The sequence below is a fragment of the Phyllosticta citriasiana genome (assembly GCF_038021145.1).
Source record: "Phyllosticta citriasiana strain CBS 120426 chromosome Unknown IWZ02scaffold_6, whole genome shotgun sequence".
NCBI lineage: Eukaryota > Fungi > Ascomycota > Dothideomycetes > Botryosphaeriales > Phyllostictaceae > Phyllosticta > Phyllosticta citriasiana.
Window position 1 is genome coordinate 1,090,103 of NW_027117283.1, and position 20,739 is coordinate 1,110,841.

The 20,739-nt window shown below is 55.1% G+C and overlaps 8 protein-coding genes, 2 non-coding genes and 2 pseudogenes across 12 annotated transcripts; 7 read left to right on the forward strand and 5 right to left on the reverse strand.

The window, feature by feature from the left end:
• Nucleotide 1: 1 nt before the first annotated feature.
• IWZ02DRAFT_256646 (uncharacterized protein) lies at nt 2–1,283 on the reverse strand. Its single transcript, XM_066763276.1, has 3 exons — nt 822–1,283; nt 569–768; nt 2–514 (listed from the first exon to the last, which is right to left on the reverse strand). The coding sequence occupies exons 1-3, from the start codon at nt 1,176–1,178 to the stop codon at nt 340–342; spliced, it is 732 nt and encodes a 243-aa protein (XP_066623085.1). The 5' UTR covers nt 1,179–1,283; the 3' UTR covers nt 2–339.
• A 278-nt stretch (nt 1,284–1,561) lies between these two features.
• IWZ02DRAFT_t54 lies at nt 1,562–1,643 on the forward strand. The gene has a single exon. It is a non-coding gene; the product is annotated as a tRNA-Ser (tRNA).
• A 161-nt stretch (nt 1,644–1,804) lies between these two features.
• IWZ02DRAFT_t55 lies at nt 1,805–1,886 on the forward strand (annotated as a pseudogene). Its single transcript has one exon. The product of its transcript is annotated as a tRNA-OTHER (tRNA).
• Nucleotides 1,887–2,066: 180 nt separating this feature from the next.
• IWZ02DRAFT_t56 lies at nt 2,067–2,150 on the forward strand (annotated as a pseudogene). Its single transcript has one exon. The product of its transcript is annotated as a tRNA-OTHER (tRNA).
• A 443-nt stretch (nt 2,151–2,593) lies between these two features.
• IWZ02DRAFT_t57 lies at nt 2,594–2,675 on the forward strand. Its single transcript has one exon. It is a non-coding gene; the product is annotated as a tRNA-Cys (tRNA).
• A 1,183-nt stretch (nt 2,676–3,858) lies between these two features.
• Nucleotides 3,859–5,978, forward strand: IWZ02DRAFT_256666 (aromatic amino acid aminotransferase 1). Its single transcript, XM_066763279.1, has 3 exons — nt 3,859–4,270; nt 4,372–5,519; nt 5,576–5,978. The coding sequence occupies exons 1-3, from the start codon at nt 4,060–4,062 to the stop codon at nt 5,834–5,836; spliced, it is 1,620 nt and encodes a 539-aa protein (XP_066623086.1). The 5' UTR covers nt 3,859–4,059; the 3' UTR covers nt 5,837–5,978.
• A 106-nt stretch (nt 5,979–6,084) lies between these two features.
• On the reverse strand, nt 6,085–6,830 carry IWZ02DRAFT_377366 (DAD family-domain-containing protein; the record flags this gene model as incomplete). Its single annotated transcript, XM_066764946.1, has 3 exons — nt 6,085–6,151; nt 6,240–6,361; nt 6,525–6,830. The coding sequence occupies 3 exons, from the start codon at nt 6,828–6,830 to the stop codon at nt 6,085–6,087; spliced, it is 495 nt and encodes a 164-aa protein (XP_066623087.1).
• Nucleotides 6,831–7,143: 313 nt separating this feature from the next.
• Nucleotides 7,144–8,105, forward strand: IWZ02DRAFT_450727 (upf0136 domain-containing protein). Its single transcript, XM_066767485.1, has 3 exons — nt 7,144–7,306; nt 7,457–7,573; nt 7,714–8,105. Exons 1-3 carry the CDS (start codon nt 7,304–7,306, stop codon nt 7,909–7,911), a joined length of 318 nt encoding a protein of 105 aa, XP_066623088.1. The 5' UTR covers nt 7,144–7,303; the 3' UTR covers nt 7,912–8,105.
• On the reverse strand, nt 8,106–10,385 carry IWZ02DRAFT_481671 (RTC4-like domain-containing protein). The gene is made up of 2 exons (XM_066769128.1): nt 9,435–10,385; nt 8,106–9,376 (listed from the first exon to the last, which is right to left on the reverse strand). The coding sequence occupies exons 1-2, from the start codon at nt 9,949–9,951 to the stop codon at nt 8,313–8,315; spliced, it is 1,581 nt and encodes a 526-aa protein (XP_066623089.1). The 5' UTR covers nt 9,952–10,385; the 3' UTR covers nt 8,106–8,312.
• A 379-nt stretch (nt 10,386–10,764) lies between these two features.
• Nucleotides 10,765–12,406, reverse strand: IWZ02DRAFT_256790 (RNA 3'-terminal phosphate cyclase family protein). The gene is made up of 2 exons (XM_066763280.1): nt 12,405–12,406; nt 10,765–12,321 (listed from the first exon to the last, which is right to left on the reverse strand). The coding sequence occupies exon 2, from the start codon at nt 12,207–12,209 to the stop codon at nt 10,998–11,000; it is 1,212 nt and encodes a 403-aa protein (XP_066623090.1). The 5' UTR covers nt 12,210–12,321; nt 12,405–12,406; the 3' UTR covers nt 10,765–10,997.
• A 1,941-nt stretch (nt 12,407–14,347) lies between these two features.
• Nucleotides 14,348–17,414, reverse strand: IWZ02DRAFT_469455 (uncharacterized protein; the record flags this gene model as incomplete). The annotated part of the gene is made up of 8 exons (XM_066768719.1): nt 14,348–14,702; nt 14,754–15,226; nt 15,281–15,834; nt 15,882–16,163; nt 16,217–16,549; nt 16,602–17,189; nt 17,257–17,301; nt 17,360–17,414. The coding sequence occupies 8 exons, from the start codon at nt 17,412–17,414 to the stop codon at nt 14,348–14,350; spliced, it is 2,685 nt and encodes an 894-aa protein (XP_066623091.1).
• Nucleotides 17,415–19,663: 2,249 nt separating this feature from the next.
• IWZ02DRAFT_518513 (uncharacterized protein) lies at nt 19,664–20,538 on the forward strand. Its single transcript, XM_066770720.1, has 2 exons — nt 19,664–19,898; nt 19,955–20,538. The coding sequence occupies exons 1-2, from the start codon at nt 19,673–19,675 to the stop codon at nt 20,320–20,322; spliced, it is 594 nt and encodes a 197-aa protein (XP_066623092.1). The 5' UTR covers nt 19,664–19,672; the 3' UTR covers nt 20,323–20,538.
• The last annotated feature ends 201 nt before the right edge of the window (nt 20,539–20,739 follow it).

Below are 20,739 nucleotides of genomic sequence, written 5' to 3' on the forward strand. Positions count from 1 at the left end.
AGTGTTTTTGCATGAAATTATCCGCGAGCCTGAGATGACGACAATGAGGAGAAATTGGGTAATGAATCATGCCACATCTAGGTGAAGGTCGTGCTGTGCATTGGAAGCATTGAGGCCCAGTGGTTAACTGGAGACCAGAACATTCAGGGGTTGACAGTGACAGAGATCTGGTTCGTGGAATGACAAGGGAGACCCTTGAGATCCCTTGCTTGGAACTGCCCTGCAGCGTTCCCCTAAGGGTGTGTCCATCTTGGCGACGAATCAAATCCCGCCCCTGAAATACAATCCTGGGAGACAATGAGCATTCAATGATTTGAGCTGCAGATCACCAAAGACTCTTCAACATGCCCAACCGCCATCAATCGAGTACGTGGCTCCAGTGATAAAAGCAGCCTCATCGCTGAGCAGATAGGCAATCAGGCTTGCAACCTCTTGAGGCGTCCCAATGCGCTTGATGGGCGTTTGGATCTCGTTCTTGTGCTCCTCCAGAACCATTCTGGTGTCAATAGCGCCTCTGATCGCCGTCAGTACATAGATTAATGGATGGAATCAATTGGATTTGACATACGGTGCGACGGCGTTGACGCGAACATTCCTTGCGCCATTTTCTTTGGCTGCACTTCTCACCAATCCAATAACGCCATGCTTCGCTGCAGAGTAGGCAGCTGAAGTCGGAAATCCGAGTCGACCTTGAACGCTGGAGATGCAAACAATGCTCCCGCCGTCCTTGATGTTTCGCAGTTCTGCGCGGAGAGAATAGAAAGTTCCCTGTACGTTGTCAGTAAAAGCCACGCGCACCAAATCGAAAACGAAAAACGAACTGAAAGATTGGTGTGAAGAAGGGTATCCCATCTCTCATCCGAAGTGTCTTCGATTGTTGGCGCACCGGACTCGGAACAATTCCTTCCTGCAGAGTTGACGGCGGCATCCAGTTTCCCGGCCCACTGAACGGTGTTGTTGATCCAGTCGTCCACGTTTTCTCGGTTGGTGATATCCAACCTTTGGAAAAATACATTCTCTCCTTTGCCAATTGACTTGAAAAATTCCTCGGTCTTCTCGAGCTCGACTCCGTCGATATCACCGATTGATACTCTGGCTCCACGCGAGACCAGCGTCTTGGCAGTCTCGAAGCCAATTCCTTGAGCACCACCAGTAATCGCAACGACTTTTCCCTCCATTGTGCAATTTTGGACCTTCTGAGGTTATCGCCAGAAAGATTGATGGGTGAGTTGGCAAAGGGAGAACAAACGCCTTCTCTGTTGCCAACACCCCTGCAACCCCGCACTCCTGGAAATTGAGTTCCATGAAGGTGGAGCCTATACTACAGGCTGCCAGGACCATTTCGATACGGGACAAACAACCATTCAATCACTATGGCGGCTGAAAAATCAAAAGGCTAAATGTTGCCACGTGGGTGTGTCGGACGCTGCCATGAAAGCGGCGTAGGATTGATTCCCCACCTCCGGAAAAATGACTTTGGAGCATCCCGCACTTTTCTGCATTGTGGGTGGTGATATAAATATGCAGAATATCGGTGCTGCATCATACAGCTGAAGTGTTCGGGTTGGTGGTGTAGTGGAAACATACGCCGTGGCTACAGTCACGCCCATGGCGAGACCTAGGTTCAAGTCCTAGCCAACTTGCTGTTCTTTTTGCCCGACTCCTTTCTTGCATTGAAAAAGATAGTGGTAGCGAGTCCCAAGAAAGGAAAGGTCAGGGGCACTGGCCAGCGCGAGACTTGCTTCGCGATATGGTTGGAACGCCCAGACTTCGTGAGTAAAGTGTTGGCTCCTACAGTCGTACTAGGTCGGTGGTGTAGTGGTAACGCGTGCCGTGGCTACAGTCGCACCCGAGGTGAGTCCCAGGTTCAAATCCTAGCCAACTTGCTCATCTTTTTTGCCCGGTATATTTCTGATTCCAAGACCAAGAGTGGTACCGAGTCTTGGAAAAGGCAAGGTCAGTGGCACTGGCCAACGTGAGATCTAGTTTGCATGGGCTTACCCTTTGCGCCTGGCTTCTTGATTGAGGGTTTATAAAGAAGAAACCCAGTTCCTGTGGTAGACAGTGGGTTGGTGGTGTACTGGAAACATGTGTCCGCGGCATCGGTCGTTTCCGCGGGCAAGACCCAGGTTCGAGTCCTGGCCAACTTGTGCTCCTTTTTGCCCAAATTCTTTTTAAATCTCACGGCCAAGGGGTGGTACCGAGGATTGAGAAAGGTAGGTTCGGGGCCCCAGCAAACTTGGCCTTTGCGCGTCTCTTCGTTGGAAGTCTGCAAAATTTGCAAAACGGTGGCTTGGAAGGCGTCAAATACTGCCTTCGAACTGCAGAGAGAGTCGATTTAGCCGGGAGCGAAAGCCGCATGAGCAAATACCGTGGCACTAGTCGTGTCCACGGTGGGAACCAAGTGCAGCCGAACTTTATGCTTCTTTTGATCGAACTCGCTGCTTTGTAGGATCAATGCTGGCTACTGACCGAATGACCATCTCATTTTGCGTGTCCACTTTGGAGTCTCGATCCGTCTCCTTTGATTTTTTGATATATAACGAGTTGCAATCGCTCCCTGGTATACATACATCTACGAGTCACCGAAAAAAGATTGGTGGTGTAGTGGTAACATGTGTCGCGGCTACAGTCGCTCCCGCGGCAAGTCCCAGGTTCAATTCCTGGCCAATCTGTCGACTTTAAACGTTTTGAGGGCCTTTCTTTTTGGCTGCTGGCGGTATCTTGAAGTGTGGTAGCGAAGCACGTTCCCCGGTACGACCGTGCACGCTGGCGGTGATCCGAAAACTGCTGAAGAGGGAGTTTACATACACCAACGGAAGCGTACGAAGACTAGGAGATAGCGATGGAGAGAAGGTGAACATGTGGCTGTCTTCATCTCCAGAATTCTTGCGCCGGGACCGTTCGCTGTCAGGGATCTGCGTTAGGCGGCGACGAAAAGCGCCAATGGCCGTCGGAGCATTGATGGGGAGAGACAGAAGGCGGCATGCATGCGATTACGTGTGGGCAACGAAGGCCTTCCAGGCACAATCGACAGCTGGACATTTACAGGTGCCTTCTGTATTTGTTTCGGGTCAGCTCTCGGCATTTCCGAAAGCGGACAGAAAGCGCTCATGAACACCGATATTCCCAGTGCTTCCCGAAGAATGGAGTAGCGTATAGAGACGTGTGGCGGAGCGGGCCGCGACGGTACGGATGTAATTTTGGGCTGCAATCTTTGATTGCCCAGCGGCCAACGATGACCGCAGTAACCATCAGGGCCAAGACTCAGACTCTAGGGAAGCGGAAGCAATGTCCATTTGAGGCAGTACTCCTTCAACCCATGGAAAGAAATGAGTTCAAGCAGCGATTTACTGTCCACAGACAGATATCGCGGTCGCGCTTGCTTGTCTGCAGCTTCTATTGTTGCGGCCTCGAGACAGCGAGACTGTTTCATGAGTGGAACCACGCAGATGCTACTGTGGCCATCATAGATAGCTTCAGGGCACTGGAATGTTTAAGAATACTTTCGCTTCTTGGTGATGGAGCATCAGTTAACACTCCAGGCCACTGGTTTGTTGTCCTGGCGTAATGTGAATGGTGTTGGCCCTCAGCGACTTCGCGTCATGTTCGCTCCCTGGTCGGGATCCCTCTAGAGATGAGATGAAGAATTTCCAACATCTCGAAAGAAAATCGGCTGCGGAGCATGCCAGGGCATTTCGGTTGATACTGTCGTCCTATGTGAAATGCCTTTCTGCATAGATGCGAGTGTCGAGATGATCGTGTCGCAGTGACGAACAGATGAGGTCGGCTGGTCAAGAGTGACAAGCGAGCTGATCCCGGACTCAGATCAGCGCCATGCCGCTTCGAGAAGCATGTCGGGCCGTAAACCGGTGATAAGCGACCATCTTCAGCTCTTGCGCCCTGCGACAAGGCCTAGGCCCTTGCATACAAAGACTCCGCGTCGGCCGCGTCCATCTCACTTACAAGTATCTAGCGTCGCACCTCATTCCTCACTTGTCTTGCATCCCGCAGCTCCAGCATCGTTCCGTCGAATCCAATTGCTACACCAAAACCGCCATGGCCCCCCACCACGTCGAGGTTGAAGCTATTACCGGTACTACGGGCGTGCCGCTGCCGGACCCGCTGACGGCTCCCATGCCCATCAACGACATTCGGGGCCGCCGCAAGAAGGCTGAGAAGTCGGCCTGGGGCGTCGCGGCCCCTGCCAACAGCGAGCGCTTCAAGAGCTACTCGCACAGTCACAAGCCCAAGGCAAAGAGGTGGGGTCGTAAGTCTGTTTTGCGCCACGCCTCTCAATTGCTCCCTCACGTATCAATTGAGCGGGCATTGCGTGATATGGATGCTAACGTGCGCAATTGGCGTGGATAGACTACATTAGCAACGAGTCCAAGTCGCGAAAGGGCAACTCGCTCAAGAATGCCGCCAAATACCTGGGCAAGCCCGGTCTGATTTCTCTCGGAGGAGGTCTGCCGTCGTCCGAGTATTTCCCATTCGACAGCCTCGATTTGACCATGCCGTCCGTGGGCAAGTTCAGCGAGCAGGAGACCAAGGAGGAGGGCGTCAAGGTCCACGTAGGCAAGCATGATTTGGCCGAGGACAAGAGCATCTTCGATATCGCCACAGCTTTCAACTACGGCCAGGGCCACGGCGCGGCGCAATTGCTGCGCTGGGTCACTGAGCACACTGAGCTCATCCACGACCCTCCCTACGCTGATTGGGCGTGCCACATGACCATTGGCAGCACCTCTGCTCTGGAAATGTCGCTGCGCATCTTCACTCAGCCGCACGACTACATCCTGTCCGAGGACTACACATTCGCAACGGCAATCGAGACAGCAGCACCGATGGGTGTCAAGGTCGCTGGTGTCAAGATGGACGACCAAGGTCTGCTGCCCGAGAGCCTCGATGACGTGCTCACAAACTGGGACTCTGCTGCCAGAGGTGGCGCTCGCAAGCCGTTCGTGCTGTACACTGTGCCCTCCGGTCAGAACCCCACTGGCGCCACGCAGGGCGCGGAGCGCCGGCGGGAGATCTACAAGGTGGCGCAACAGCACGACCTCTACATCTTCGAGGACGAGCCGTACTACTTCTTGCAAATGGAGCCCTATGGCGGCCCGGACGCCGCCACGCCGGAGCCGCCAGCCTCACACGCCAAATTCTTGAAGGAGCTCGTGCCCTCGCTGCTGAGCATGGACGTCGACGGCCGCGTCCTGCGCATGGACTCCTTCTCCAAGGTCGTGTCGCCGGGTAGCAGAGTTGGCTGGATCACGGGCGCCCAGCAGGTCGTCGAGCGGTACTCGAAGCACGCAGACGTGTCGACGCAGGGCCCGAGCGGCATGAGCCAGTTGATCCTGTTCAAGCTCCTCGACGAGCACTGGGGACACCCGGGATACATTGACTGGCTGATTCACATTCGCAAGGAGTACACGCACCGCCGCGACGTGATGCTCCGGGCCTGTGACCAGTTTCTGCCAGAGGATGTGGTGAGCTGGAAGCCGCCCATGGCAGGCATGTTCGTAAGTGGTCTTGGTCGAGTCTTGATCTAGGATTTTATTCACTAACAATGGCCAAGCACTGGCTCCAAATTGACTGGCGCAAGCACCCTCACGCGTCGACCAAATCGCTCACCGAGCTGGAGGATGAGATCTTCATGCTCATCATCGACCACGGCGCGCTCGTCATGAAGGGTAGCTGGTTCTACGCCGAGCCTGACGCCGCCCACGACACCATGTTCTTCCGCGCCACGTTCGCCGCGGCTCCGGCCGACAAAATCCAAGAGGCCATCCACCGCCTCGGTGACGCCATCAGGCAAAGCTTCAAGCTGAAGGACTGATGACTGAGATTATGATCTTTTATTTTTTTTGAAGAGAGTTGAGCGATGTACAGCATTTGAATGTCCATCCAATGAGTCATGAACTCTCGCCATGTTATTAACGCATGATTTCTTGGTCTAAGCGCTTGGGTACCCTCTGGAATGGATAAATTTAGTTGGCAAGCGTGTTATGTAGTATTGGAATTGGACTACTTTTTTGGGATACAAGGTCGTGACGTCGGAAGGAGAAGAAACAGGGACGGGGATATCTAGTTGATGAAGTTGACGCAGAAAAAGTGCAGAATCACGCTGCCAAAGATGTAATCTGCGAAGGCACTAAAAGCCCGTCAGCAAAAGTTGGTCTCCACCGGGGCTTTGGGCCAATATCCGATGATCCTTGTGGCTTCCTCCTAGAGTGACATACCGCTCGTGAGAGATGCTGCCAAAGTCTCCCTTGTTCTCTGGGTTGGTCTGGATACGCAAGCTCGCAGTGAGCACGAACTGGCCGACGGTGGCGGAGAAGCCGGAGAGGAAAGCGTTGAAGGGCTGTAAGAAGCAAGTTAGCCCACAAATCCACCTTGAAGATCCATCCCTCCACAATGCTGCCCATCCATCAATCCATTCATCCATCCACCCACCTCAACTCTACACTCCCTCTCTGCCACACGCACATCTCCACCCGAAAGCCAACGAAAAAGACTCCACTTACATAGGTGCCACCAATAACGCAGTAGACAAACTGCAGCGCGCCGACAACGACCAAAAACGCCATAAAGACATCGAGCAGCTTGGTGCGCTGGTCCGTCTTGGCCTGGTAGTTGCGCCACACGCCGGCGGCAATGGCCTGCGCGTCGTTGCCGTGGATCTTGGCCTGTCCAGAGCTCGCTGCCTTCCTCGATGCGGGAGAAGTAGCAGCGGCGGCATTGGAGCCCGCGGCGCTGGGGAAGCCCGACGTGGGTGCTGCGGCGGAGGGAGGCGCCGCGGCGGGACTCGTGGCTTGTTTGCGGGGCGGCATGGTCGAGGGACGACGAGACGAGAGGAGTGTGTTAGACGACGGATGGGGTGGCTGCGGATGTGGTGGTGTCGAATTGGTGCGCGCTCAATTGTCGTGGTGACTGCCGGCCGGCCAGGTGGGTAGGTTGGATTATTGAGGCCAGTTGGACGGAGACATCCAGGGAGCTCGGGCCAGGGGGATGCGCGGCGTCCGCCCACGGGGATGAGGTGTTCCGCTGGGCGGTGAGAGCCAGGCCAAGCATTCCGCCGCGGGCGGGGGACGGAGCCTGGGTCGTCGCGCGTCATAGAGCGAGCAAGCAAGCAAGCGAGTGGATCCGAGGCTCTAGAAAGCTCCGGGCTGAGCTATATGTCAGCGACAACGACATCTCTCTGCCCTCACAACACCCTCCTCACTCGACAAAGAAACCACGTCGACGACCTCGACGCCAATTGACACTCGAATTCCTCGCTTCACCTGCGCAGCACGTCTACACCATGGTATGGCACACGCAACCTACCCCGCGTCCCACCTCACCCACCTTGAGCCCGTTCGCGACGACGACCTTCTACTACCCTACCCACCTGACCCACCTGCCACCGTTTCTTTCCTTTTCTCGGAAGCTAACGCCTCGCCGCGCGCGTGTCCAGAGCCTCGAAAACATCGCCTACATCCTCGCGACCCTGACCGCCGGCGGCGGCATAACGGGCTACGCGCGCACCGGATCGATTCCGTCCATCGCCGCCGGCCTGACGGTTGGCTCGCTGGTTCGTCCACCTCCCACCTCCTTTGCCATCCTATTACATCTCCCCAACAATCCCTCGATCCACAGTGGTAGCACAGTACCTAGCACAACAGACACACACATCGGATTTTGGATATTGGCTGACAACGACAACGAAAACAGTACGGCCTCGGCGGCTACCGCATGAGCAACCGGCAGCCGTACGGCGTGGAGCTGGCGCTGCTGGCGTCGGTCGTGCTGGCCGGCTCGAGCATCCCGCGCGCCATCAAGACGGCCAAGCCGCTGCCCATTGGTTTGAGCTTGCTGGCCACCTACGGCCTGTTCAACTTTGGCATGGCGTATGCGAACAGGACGAGGTAAAATAGGGCTGGAAAAGAGCACGGAGTGGAATGGGGCTGTGTGAGAGATATGGGGAAAAGAGAGAACCGAAAAGATTGCGAAGAGGGGCGAATGATGGGTCGAGCTGCTTGGTTGTGTTTTCTTTCGTCTCGTGGCGGGAAGAAATGTTCATCGACGGTCGTCTACTCTTGTTTTTGGGCTTGTCATTGAAAATTTCAGCTTTTTCTAAGATTCCCTATTTTTACCTGCTGTGTGAGTAATCCTTTAGCAAACAAAAGAAGATGCCAGCTACAGAGCAAAGAACAACGAGATCGCCATATTCCGCCCAAATGAATACGAACCACAACGCCAAACCAGCGCCGAACATGCCGCTATTGTAAAGAAAAAAGGACGAGGGTTAGCAAACTTGGCCAACAGCAACCTCAGTAATCCTCGCCATCATCGTCCACCTTGACCTCTTTGATCGAGTTCCTTGCAACACCAGGGCCATTCTCTTTAACCGCATGCACTCTGTCACCAATCGCGGCGCTTTCTCCTAATATTTCTCTGGCTCTTGCCTCGCCAGTCTCCTCGCCGTCCTCGCTCTCCCGCCTGTCTTCCATTACAAGCCACGTCGCGAGCTCCGGAACAAGCACTTCCTGAACAAAGCCCGAGACCGTCTTGAATCCAATGAGGCGATCGCTGCCAGCACGCTCTCGGATTGCGTCGGCCAAGTTGTTGGTCACCCAATCCTCCATGATGCGCCGCCCGCGTGGCCCATAGTATCCAGTCGTCATGCCGTGCATCTCATCTTTATTATGCGCTGCGGCAAGCGTGCGGCCCTGGCCCTCAGCTGCCGCATCGTTGAGACGATCGCGGAAATGTGAAGGTCGTGTCTCTTGCAAAACGCCGACAAGGTCATCGTGGAACCGCGCAACGCGCGCTGGCAGCTCTTGGAAGTCGATCTCCGGGTAACCGTGTGCAGAGTATTCCTGACGCGCCGCCGCCAACTTATGCGCCTCGCAAAACAGGATTTGATCCGAAAGCGCCATGCTCTTGCCCTCCCGATCCACGCGGCGCTGCCAGCATTCCAGTTCGTCGGCGTCTACCAAACTTCCGCACATGGGACATTCAGCGGGTTGGTCGTAGTTGCCATTCTTGTTGACCTTGAACTCGCGCTCTAGCTCCATTTCTTCGGCTTCTAGCTGAGCCGAAGATGGCGGCGAGCTCAGGTCCGAGTTGGGGGTTCCTCGGTCCTCCATTCTGATTGACCTCACAGGCGAGACGCCGTTGGAGCCAAGTGATGACACTGGAGCGCCCAGAGAGTCGGGGTCGTCTATGATATGGAGCTTGGCGGCTGGGCCTTTTGCTTTTTTAGTGCTCTTTGGTGATGCCAACGATTTGAATTTGTAGGTATTCGTGGTGTTGGTTAGAGGCTTGCGGGCCGGGGCTGGTTGCGATTCTGAACCAGAGTCGCTGCCATCATCTTGGGCATTTCTTGCGTTACCTGTTACAATGAAGTCATTAGTAAAGTAGGACCCTGAGCTTACAGGCCAGGGACTCACCTTTGCTGTTGATGCCCCTCTTTGGCGGCACATGGAAGTTCTTTGGTCGCGAGAAAGTCGATTGATTCTTCTGACGACCGAAGATGTTTTTGGAAGCGTAACTTCTTCTCATTTTGTTATCTCTGGGACCACCGAATTCCATGACGTCAAAGTCACTGTCCGGTATTCTCTTCAGACTGGCCTTGGTCCCGCCGACAGCAGAATCTTTCGAGCCATCCTTCCTTTGCGTCGGCCGCGGGGGTTTGAACGGCCTCATGTGGGCTGGCAGCGTCTCGCTGTATGACCTGTTCATCTTGGGCGATTCATCCTCGTCCTCTTCCTCGCCAGATGAACTGACAGGCTCCGCTTCGATTTCGGCCTGTGTCAATGCTCGTTGTGCCGGTTTTGCAGCTGATGGAGACGAGGACTCCTGCGAAGTGGAAGCAGGGCTGGCGGGAGGTTGTTTGAGGCTCTTGTCGGCAGGCGCGCTACGTGGGGTTAACCTGCTTAGGCCGACGCGTCTTGGCTTGTTGTCCATGTTCGGCTCCCGTTTGCACCTCCCTTGCTTTTTTCTGCTACCAGCCGAATGCAGGCACTTAGTTGGCTAGTTCCAGTGTCTCGGCTCCAGGACGACGGGAAAGACGACGCTAGGGAGTTTGGATCCAACCAGCGACGGGAACGCGGCGAGACGGACTGCTGGCGGAGTGGCCTACCGGGTCGTTTGGACCATTGGTTGAAGGGGCCGGGAGCATCAAAGCGCCAAAAAAGGTAATCTGAGAGTGATGAGGTGAATCCACTGCTCGCGCGGCCGCAATAACGGAGCTGCGCGACCTGTTCTCCTCCACCTGAAACTCAATTGACGTCCCCGAAGTACACTGAAGTACGCCTCTTCCAAATGCAAAACAACAACGCTCAAACTAAACAACAAACTGGCGGGTGAGCTGGCGGGCGGGTTGGTCGTGCGGGTTGGTAAGGTGGGTGGAAGACGCGCCGACGCGCACCACGGAACGCGTTTCGCCTGTCCCTTTAGAGCCTGAATCAGCAAAGTAAAATGCATGCAATTTGTGACCAAATCATCGATATAACCTTCACCATTGAACACCATCCATCTAAATCCATCTTTCAATTTTTGAAGAATTGATGAATCCACACTTTATTGTTCAAAAAAATCAGTATCCACTCTCGATTTGTGGAAAAAGTACTGAATCCACACCAACCATTCTAAACCCACACTCCCCTTGAAATGCACCCCCTGATCCTGGTTCCAGCCACCAATATGCACAACAGACCGTGAAATTGACGGCTCTCAACGATGGTAGTTCAACCTCTCAGTCCAACCAGTTAGAACTTATCCTTGATGGCTCTTCTACTGTTGCTTCCGCGAGAGTACTCTTGTTCCTCATTTCCATGTCTCACGGACAAACGGTCTAAGATGTTGGAGGAACCCAAAAAAAAAAAAAAAAAAAAAAAAGAAGCAGGGTATATTCAATGCAAGGGCTTTTTCCCAACCCGCCAAACGCCTGTCTGCCATCACCATCCGTCCGGCCATGTATGCATACAAATCAAATCACACCGCATCCCATCTCATGCAATCTTCCTCCCGACATTGCCAACTCCCCGTCCCACGACGCTAACAACGACGTCGCCCTCCGCGTTGCCTGCGTCCCTGAGGCCCCAACCCGTTCCTCCCAGCGCCCTCAAGTCTCGCCCTAGTTGGATGATCTCTTCGCTGCCCACCACGTCTCTGCCCATCTGCAAACGGCCGACGTCCTCAGAGCCCATGGCCATGAGCGTAAGCACCGTCGGCGCCGCAAGCTTCGAAACGCAGCCGCCCATGGCGACGTTTTCCAGCAACTGGTAGGCGCACTTGCGGCCTACATCCTCGGGCGGTTCGCCTCCGTGCGGCGGACTGGCCACGTCGGCCGAGAACAGAACGCCCGTCGACGTCTCGGCAACCAGGCTCATGCCAAAGCCCACACCAATCTTCCGCTTAGCTGCTGGGTTGTCGTTTGTCGGCGTGGGGATGAGCGGCGCCGAGCTCACGTCGGAAAAGATGTACGTGTCGGGGACGAATTCGTTCAAGACGGCGCGGGCGGTCTCGATCATACGGGCGTTGTTGGCGCCGGCAACGCCCGTCGCGTATGCCACACCGCGAATCTGCTTGACACGGCCGGGCGCGAGGGTGTGTATGGTCTTTGGGAGGCGCACCTGGTGCCCGAAGAGCAGCTGAACCTCGCCGCCGCCGCCGCGTCCGCCGGGCCCCGGATTCGACCGCCGCAGGATGCGCAGCTCCATGTTGGCCAGAATGCCAAATTGTCGGTAAAGCGGGAGTATGGCGGTGCGCACGGTGTCGGCCGACACATCGCCTGTAGGTGTTGACGACGTGATAACGCCGGGCCCCGAGAACAACACGTTGACCTTTTCCTTGGAGAAAGGCGCGAGGAGGCAGAGCGGGACCAGGTAGTAGGCGATGCCGCGCGTGCATTCTCTGGGAATCTCGTGCTTGATGACGCCATGGATGTTGGCACCGTGGCCTGGGGCGCAGCCGGTGATGAGACCAGGTCGGTATACTAGCGTAGTACCAGTGTACGAGAACTCGATCGTGGAGCCATTGGTTATCGAATCGAGGAGCCGTATAAACGAGACTTCGTGCGGGAGGAGGCCGGGGTTGGCGTGTTTGCTGCGAATCTGGGATATGCGGATAGGACGGCCGGTAAGGGTGGCAAGGACAAGGCGTTGGGTCAGGTATTTGGCGCCCGTGAATTTGAGGGGTGGCTGAGTCTGCGCGTCTGACATGGCGCCCGACTCGACTCGCAGTGCGACAGAAGGCCAGATGGTGGTGGGGGAATTCGATATGGTGTTGCGCAAAGAAGACGCGGCGGAAAAGTCAAAAAAGTGGCGGCAAAATCTTGAGGGCGGTCAGGCAATGCTTGTTTCCACTTTAGGACGCTGGCAGGGATCCAAGGGTACCCTCTATTTCTCAGTACCTACACCACAGCTAGAACCCATGTTTTTACTAATTGGCTACGCGAAAGATCCAACTTGCCGCGATAGAATCATGTCTACTTCTCCCGAAAACAAGCGCATGATGATGCCAAAAGCCGGCCATGTTTGTTCGGAGCATTTATGAGCCGCAGTCGCACAATTCAAAGCCCGAACCACATCAGGCAGCTCGTCACCATCTGACGGCTGCCAGACGCGTCACTTCGATTGGTGGCCGGTCTGGCTCATCGGAAATTGCTGCTGGCGCGGGAAAAGAAAAAGAGCAATACGCGAGCGCAGCTGTAAAAATAGTGTGGCCATCAAAGTGACTTTTTTGCCTTCATGTTGAGAGCGACGTCGCGCGCATCTGTCCATCACGGCCAGAAGCAACAACAACCGGGCACGGCATGGACGCGAAACCGAGCATGGCCTGAGCCACTTGCTCAACGGTGCAGAAGCAAAGAGCCCGAGGCGGGGAATTTCTAATCATTTGTCAGTTTGCGAGCTGAGTCGACGAACCCAGGGTCTCCATGTCTGCTGGGCACGAAAGAGCCGCCGTTGAGGCCAGACAAACGGTTTCGCCGCCCGCCGCCGGGGGGTTGCCGCGGCCACCACCCAGCTTCGAGGGACCGGCCAGACGGGCACCTCGGCTGCAATCGAGAAAAACCTTTAGGTGCGGACGGTCCGCCTGCAATGGGCACAGTTTAACCTTGTCTAAGCCTCGTTGACGGACGGGAGGACCCAAACTCCCAAACACCCACGCAAACTCCAGTGCCTCAACGCTGACCACCACTACTGCATGTGTACTGCCCGTAGACTGACAAGTGACGTCAGGCCGCTCTGCACCCAACCCAATTGGAGTTCGTCGTGCATCGCGTGGCTCTGTGCTTGTTGATCAAACTTTCCATATGCGGAAGAAGGGGGTATATTTGGCGCACAAAAAAAGAATCTGCCTGCAGCCATGCGTACCACGGTACGGGCCCCCAGCGACAACAGCCAATGCCATCGGCTTCCGCCACAGTGCCACTGCTTGCTGGAGACAAACAACCACCCGTCGGGGCTGACGGACCATGTCCGATCAGAACCCCTTGCAGCCCGCACATGCCTTCCCGCTCGCTGGGGTATAACTAGCAAACAACATCGGAACAAGGACATGCGAGCATAACGTAATGCTGATGGATGCTGTACAGACGGCGTGCAAAGGGCGCGACAACCTTCCCCTTTGCTCCGCATTTTCTGTACACGCGACGATCCGAATGGACAAAAACTCAAAAAAAAAAAAAAAATTTGAACCGAAAAAAGACTCGACATGCATCTCGAGCATGACCGTCTTCCATTGCCCTGCACCTGCTCTACCATGCCGACTCCGAATGCCCGTAACCCAAAGATCTCAAATCTGCAAGTGATGCTGCTGCCTATTGGGCAGTCGAAGTATAACGACAGACCATCTATCCACCCAAGCTTGACCCTTGTTACTCCAATGCTGTACCGTCAAATCCAATAAACCGTTTTCCGGGACTTTTCAACCGAAACCTTCGGCGCCAAAGTGCGTAGCGTAATAGTTACAGGTCGCAATGTAATGGGTCGAGGCCGCCAATCGCAAGCCTTGCCATAGACACCAGCATTGGCAGCATCTCTTCTCAATCTTGCATGTGTCGTCGTCAAAATGCTGGGACCTCGTCCTGGTTGTTTGAACGCTCGAGTATCCGAAATGAAGCTTCGCCATGAGGCGGGGTTGTGAGATAATCTTGCCACGATAAGATGATCCAAAGTCGAATGAATAGGATTGCACAGTTGCGTCTTGTTCGACACTCGGATTGTATTCCGCGATTGCTCCATCCTCGAAGCGGGTAGGATGCGGATGTCGGCGGTGCCGTGGCGTTTGAATGGTGCCACTCGGTCGACCGACGTGGTTTGAAACTTTTGTGGCAAAGCAAATAGCTACATTCCCTTCACCTGGACCTCTTTGAGACTTGTTCCATGATGCCATGGGACCCATAGTCATTCCATCTCCGCTTCAAGGAGCCGTCGCTGAATGAGCTGGCCACGACATCTTGCCACATGCTTGGTGTGACATAAGGTTGCGTTGGAGCCGAGTAGGACACAGGCGGAGGGAGTTGCGTTGCCATATTTGGAACTTGCTGGGTGTGCGGCGAGACACTGGAAGCTTGATAGAAGTTTGGCTGTTGTGTCTCTTGCTGTGGTGTCCGGAGCTCATAGGAGGATCCTATCGGCGCCGGTTTTAGAGGAGGAGAGGTATGGGATGCTGTATTTGGAGGGGGCGTACCAAAGGCTGCATTCCATTGACTAAGAAGCAGTTAGTGAAGATTCCCAGAAAATGAATGAGTGTGTACTGACTCGAAAATCCTACCCGGATTCCATTGCACGGGCTCCTGAGGTTGCATTGATGCCTGTGGCTGAGGTTGCCTCTGCCCCGCAGCCATCATGACCAGTGACTGGACTCCTACGGGAGAGTCAGCCTTGGGGTCCGAGTCGCTCGAAGATATCGGTGGCGAGATAGGATGGGTAGTATAGTTGACTTGACCTGGTTGCTCGAGGGATGAATCTTGGGCAGAGCCTCGGTGACGGTAGCCCCCGTCGCTGATCGGACTCGGGTTGTTGTTCACAGAAGGGCTACCGAACGGGAACGATGGCTTGAGCTCGAATGGTTTGGTCGTGTCCGCGGAAAAGGCCTCTCGCAGGTTGTTGACTTGTGCTTGCACTTCCGGCATGGGCCAATTCGACATGCACTGCTCCAAAATGCGCATGTGGCGTACAAAGTAACCACGAGCGTCACTGTTGAGCTCTGGGTCCGGCGAAGTAATGGCAACCTATAACAAAGTTAGAACCCGAATTCGATTCATAGAGACTTGCCATCAACTTACCAGGTGGAGCATGGTGCAGGTCAGGACTGCGTAAATCGTGAAGCTGATGCCACGCTGCATACAAAGCAGTCCAGGCAAGCCGTAGTTCTGAAGAATGGCCTCCTGGAGTCGGCACATGCTCTTTGCCGCAGAGTAGCACAGGATCATATGCTGCTTCCACACGGGATTGAAGTTTTCGTGGTAAAAGTGCAATTGCGGCCTGTGGTGCATGATGATTCCCAGATAGTGGTAGCTGTGCATGTTTGCAAGATAGTGCGAAGGAATCCACGGGGCAGAGCCATCCTCTGGATAACCAATCTGCAAATCGCGCGGGAGTTCTCGCAACCATGCTGCGTAGCTTTCGTTGAGTTGCACAAATTCCGGGTCTACCGCCCAATCCTTGGTTTTCTTTCTCAGAGTTCCGTGAAGTACGGTGGTCTTCTTGACGTTTTTAACGATTCGCAACATGTAGGCAAATTGACGGGACAGGGTGTTCTCGACGTCGTCCTGGCTTGACATGGGACGTGGGACGTTGAAATCGACTGTGTCCTCCTGAACTCCAAAATCCGTGCGACCTGGGTCCGTTAGAAATCAACGAGAAAGAGAGTGCGCGCACGCTTACCTTGGGGACCGCCGACCATGACCTCGAGTTGGAAAAGGAGATGCCATACTCTTGTCTTGGTGATGCATTCCTGAGACGAAGAACCACAAGGCTTGCCCATTTGATGCTGCTCATAATGAGTGTCCAAGTCGAGGTCTTTGCCCATGACCACGCAGTTCACCACGGTCATCCACGAACGGTAAAAGTAGCCGCGCTTTGGCACAGCCTCACGAGCCTTGAGGCCCAGAATCATGGCCTGGATGGTGCTCAGTCGAGGAACGTCTTTGAAACTTTCCTCGTGCTCTGTTCGCAAAGTCAGCCCTCCGGCTTCTTCAAATCAAGTTTGCATTACTGACTCGACATGAGCGCAAGCCATTTGTTTCCCTGGTGTTGGTCTCCAAGCATCAGAGACGCGCAAGCAAAGATGGCTTCTAAAATCAGGGGTGAAATCGCCTGGCGGTTCGTGTTCCATTGTTGGCAGAAAAAGTGACGATTGACGACGGGAGCATAAGGATGGATATTGTTGAAAAAGTAGTCGAATAATTCGAGGGCTTGCTGGTCAGATGGCATCATGTCTGGTGGAATTCTAATCGTCATGTCGGGATTGTGGTCCTCGGGAAGCTGCACTTCGTACTCTTCAACTGCCGGCGCATTGGCCAAGGATTTCTTCTGGTTGGCAATGTAGGGTGCTTTTCACGTTAGGATTGATGCGGGGAACAGACATTCGGATTTGAGTCTTACCGACGGCTGTGTGGTCAATCTTGAGCTCTCCCAAAGCATCGGTAAGCTGTGAGGTCTCAAGGTTGTTTCGCCACACAGGTTCAGGTTCCGGTGGAGCAGCCATGGGCGCTGGCTGCTGGAGCGGATACATGCTCTGAGATTGCATCGGTTGATGCTGATACTTGAGTTGCTCAGAGCTGGGGAGCGGAGTTGGCTGCATCGCTCCGTAGTGCATGTTCTCCTGGGTCGGGGGAGCCTGCATGGCGTAGGGTGCGGTTTGATAGATGCGAGCAGCATCCGCGTACGTCGCCTGGATGGGATGGCCCAAGGTAGGGCCGACATCACCAGCCATTCCTGGGTGGGCAATCGAGTGGTGCCTTGGATAGTCGGTTGGAAGAGGCACGCTGTGGAAAGATGAAGTCTGATCTTGCTGGTCATGGCTCCCCTCGTACGTTTGGGAGCCCGAAGCGAGGTCCTTGTTTTCGTAGCTCACAGTCGGCGGAACGCAGGTGAGCTTGAGACGGACGCAAGCACCGCAGGGCCACGAATTGGTGGTGGCAGCATCGCACTTGATTTTGCGTCTTCTACAGCCCTCACAAGCGCGCATAACTGGGGAGGTGGTTGTTGGTGAGCTGGGGCACGTGGCAAAGAAAGAGGCCGAACAAAAGATTCTTACCCTTGAGGCGCTTGTGACGATTGTGCTCATCGACAAAGACATAGTCTGGCAGTTTAGGTTAGTTGATGATTTTCGTCTGGTGGTGTTGTCGAGGCAGGCGTACTACGCTGGTTCTCGCGCGGAGCCAGCGAGGGCGGCGCAAAAGGAAAGTTCTGCATCTGAGCAATCTGGGGCAGGAGCGGCCTTGCGGTGGACTCGCCGGCCATGCCTCAGCGGCCGGTGTTGTTGGAAATAGCTCGTGGGCCGACGCCGTTGGCCTGGAGCTTGGTTGGCGCGGGCAGGTCAAGACGGACGTGAATTTTCGGCGGAGGATTGCTGAATGCGGGAGACGCTGAGGAGGTGCAGGCGGCGGGCGCCAATCGGTAAGCGGTGGGCAGCTAGATAGCTGGGTACGAGTGGAGTGGATGGGTGGCCGAGGGACCAGCAGTGATCACCGCCACGGAGTCGGAGTCGGAGTCGGACTTTGGGGCTGGCTTTGTCTGGCAGACAGCAGCAACAGCAGCAGCAGCAGCAGCAGCAGCAGCAACAACAATGATGATGATGATGGGTAGAAGTTAGGTAAGTAGGATGTGACGGGAGGGCTGAGCGAGAAGCGACGGCAAGCGATCCACGCGCATTGAGATGAAGGGTGGAGCCGCCAATAGGTTCAGGAGCGCGCAGGCGCCTGGTCCACGTCCAGCGGCACAGAGAAGCCAGCTCCTCCTATCCGCAGACCAGAGAGTGGGGATGCCATCAACAGAGCAAGAGTCAGGCGCCAAGCACGAACAAATGCACGGTGGAAACTCAAACGGCCGCAGCGAGACGGGGGCACCACGATAGGATGGTGGCGGTGGGAACGAAAAGAACAAACATAGTTTAGACCGACTTCGCTGCCATTACCTGAGCATCAATAACCTCCGTCTCGCCGTCTCTCTCCCTAACCCCCCGACTCAGCTCCAGTGCGCTGCGCTGCGCCGCAACATCAACCTGCCGAGGGGAGAGCGGAGACGCCCCCACAGCCGTACCTACCTAGGTACCTAGCTCAGACTTTGCCGATTCGCCGGCCACATCTGTCTACCTACCAGTTGAGTACTCCCGCGACCTCCAACTCGAACTGCCAAAAATCATGCATGCGCTGTCAGATCCCAACTCGTCAGTCAGCCTTGTCGTCCAGGTCGTCGTGAATGCAGGAACGCCAATATAGAGGCGACCTTTCCACCCTTTCGGTAATGACCGACATGCTCCCGTTCCCCGACCTGAGACGCGCAACCCGAACTGCAATGCCATCACGCACAGTATGTACTAGTCCTTTATACAAATGGCCTGCTAGCCGACCATGCCCACCCGTCGTCGGCGCCCTCCGCCTCGTCGACTCGAAGCCTGCCCGGACCTTCTGAAACGCTTTTTGGCCGAGTAGGACGCTCTCGAGACACAGCAACGTCAGCCCGAGTACGAGCCTTTTGATGGGGCGGCTCTTCCCGCCCGACATTGCACGCATGTAGCCAACCCGTCACCTTTTGTTTCCTTTTCGCTGCCATGCGGGTGAAAGAACCACACGTCCGGCGCCTGCTCAAGAAGAATCATGAAACGGTTCCCGGGGCCTTGGTTCGACGACAGAGCCCTGACAGGGGAGCGCGCGGCTCGGCGATGGCCGCGTGCCTGGCCTGCAGGGGATCCTCTCTGTCGACGATCTCGCGCTCGAGTCAGACGCCGTGTCGACCGACTACTTACATGTACTGCCTTGCGGAGGCTCGCCGTGCCTGACCCGAGTGCTAGTTGGTAGTCGCAAACAGCAGTCGTCGTCGTAGTCGTCGTCAAGCAGAGTCAAGCCGAGTCTTGATGGTGGTATGCATGCTGCATCAGCCACTATGCCGCATGTGGTCCTAGCGAAGCGAACGAGGTAACCCTGCGGCGGCAATGCATTGGCAAAAGCATGGGGCCATGTGTGTGAAAGTGATCTTCTGACCAGACAGCCGTGTATACAAGACGTTGATGGGGGCCATGTGTCACCCAATCAGCTCGACCGTGACGTCTGCTTGCAACGACGAGGGAAAAAAAATAAATAAAAAAATAAAATAAAAAGTGGTCAAGTCGTGAGGGCCTCCACCTGCGCCAACGTTGGCGGCCTCCATCTCTCTGCCACGCTCTTCCCCGCGTCCTGTGTCTTCGGGAAGCGGTAGCGAAGGGAGATCGTGGGCGTTCGTTGCGCAGCCTGGCGTTGGGCTGTCTCGGCGATTTCACTGTTTTCTGTGCGATCTGCTGCGCTGCTCTGCGGGTGGGTCGAGTCGTTGCCATTAGGCTGGGTTTCTGCTTTTCCGCCCTCTTGTTGTTCCGATCCGCCGCGCCAAGAACCTTGCACATCGTCCTCTCGTTCGACGTTGCTCGACACATTAATCTCTCGCCTCTGCGATTCTGGACGCTTACCAGCCTCCGCAAGATGGATCCCGACAAGGATAATGCGAACCCCACCATCTTGAACCCCTCTGACCTTCCCTCGCGCCGTCGAGAGTCAACCGTCAAGAACCGCGAGGGTGCCGGCGTTGGCCTGTTTGACAACCTCATTCCCGACCACACCTATCTCCACGATCCCTTTGACCAGCCGCTATCGTCATCCGACTCTGACGACGATTCGGTGCAAGAGATTGATGAGCAGGAAATCTATGGTACGTCCCCGGCCCTGTTGTCCTGCAAAGTCCGGTCGCTGACGCACCCATTCCAGATCTCATCTCATCCATTTCAGACCCTGAACACCCTCTATCCCTAGGTTCACTTGCCGTTGTCAATCTTCCAGATATTCAAATCCTTCCCCCCTCTTCTCCCAAGTCCCCAATCAGCACTGTCGTTGTGGAAATCACTCCGACCATCACCCACTGCTCACTCGCCACAGTCATTGGCTTGGGCGTACGGGTGCGTCTGGAGCAGGCACTTCCACCTCGCTTTCGCGTAGATGTTCGGATCAAAAAGGGCACCCACAGCACAGACGAAGCCGTCAACAAGCAACTTGGCGACAAGGAAAGAGTTGCCGCGGCCCTGGAAAACGGTACCCTCATGGGTGTCATTCGAAAGATGCTCTCTACCTGCCAATAACGACTCATACCCACCCTGAAAGAATGAGCAGCTGGGATTGGAAGAGCAAGCTTCAGCCTGTAGCAGTGCCGAGAGAGTTTTAGAGAAGGGGCCTCGCGAGACAAATATAGCAAAAGAACTGCAGCGCTCCAATGGCAGCAAACGAGGGATTTGCAAAAGTGCTGCCGCGTCTACATGTTAGTCTTTCCTATCCTGCAAGCCTTCTTTCCGCGTTCGGCAGGGCAATATATACACACACGCCCTTTTACGCTCCTCTCGCAACAAGACGTAAGTGTCCCTTGCTTTCAGTTACGCAAGTTTCCTTCAAAGCTGCCCCTGTCTGACGCCGGCAAAGCGAAACATTGGTGTTGAGTAAACAAACCACTTGCAGACGTCTTTTCTTTGAGCAGATCATCTGCAAGTCATTCAGGGGGGTAG

What these genes read in the sequence shown, in the direction of transcription:
- IWZ02DRAFT_256646 (XM_066763276.1), bottom strand. Translation starts at nt 1,178, where the DNA reads ATGGAGGGAAAAGTCGTTGCGATTACTGGTGGTGCTCAAGGAATTGGC. An exon ending in TTCTTCACACCAATCTTTCA is followed by an intron (nt 769 to 821) that starts GTTCGTTTTTCG and finishes GACAACGTACAG; the next exon opens with GGAACTTTCTATTCTCTCCG. An exon ending in CGCGTCAACGCCGTCGCACC is followed by an intron (nt 515 to 568) that starts GTATGTCAAATC and finishes GACGGCGATCAG; the next exon opens with AGGCGCTATTGACACCAGAA.
- IWZ02DRAFT_256666 (XM_066763279.1), top strand. Translation starts at nt 4,060, where the DNA reads ATGGCCCCCCACCACGTCGAGGTTGAAGCTATTACCGGTACTACGGGC. An exon ending in CAAGGCAAAGAGGTGGGGTC is followed by an intron (nt 4,271 to 4,371) that starts GTAAGTCTGTTT and finishes TGGCGTGGATAG; the next exon opens with ACTACATTAGCAACGAGTCC. An exon ending in CGCCCATGGCAGGCATGTTC is followed by an intron (nt 5,520 to 5,575) that starts GTAAGTGGTCTT and finishes ACAATGGCCAAG; the next exon opens with CACTGGCTCCAAATTGACTG.
- IWZ02DRAFT_450727 (XM_066767485.1), top strand. An exon ending in GCCTGACGGTTGGCTCGCTG is followed by an intron (nt 7,574 to 7,713) that starts GTTCGTCCACCT and finishes CAACGAAAACAG; the next exon opens with TACGGCCTCGGCGGCTACCG.
- IWZ02DRAFT_481671 (XM_066769128.1), bottom strand. Translation starts at nt 9,951, where the DNA reads ATGGACAACAAGCCAAGACGCGTCGGCCTAAGCAGGTTAACCCCACGT. An exon ending in GAGGGGCATCAACAGCAAAG is followed by an intron (nt 9,377 to 9,434) that starts GTGAGTCCCTGG and finishes TCATTGTAACAG; the next exon opens with GTAACGCAAGAAATGCCCAA.
- IWZ02DRAFT_256790 (XM_066763280.1), bottom strand. Translation starts at nt 12,209, where the DNA reads ATGTCAGACGCGCAGACTCAGCCACCCCTCAAATTCACGGGCGCCAAA.
- IWZ02DRAFT_518513 (XM_066770720.1), top strand. Translation starts at nt 19,673, where the DNA reads ATGGATCCCGACAAGGATAATGCGAACCCCACCATCTTGAACCCCTCT. An exon ending in TGATGAGCAGGAAATCTATG is followed by an intron (nt 19,899 to 19,954) that starts GTACGTCCCCGG and finishes CACCCATTCCAG; the next exon opens with ATCTCATCTCATCCATTTCA.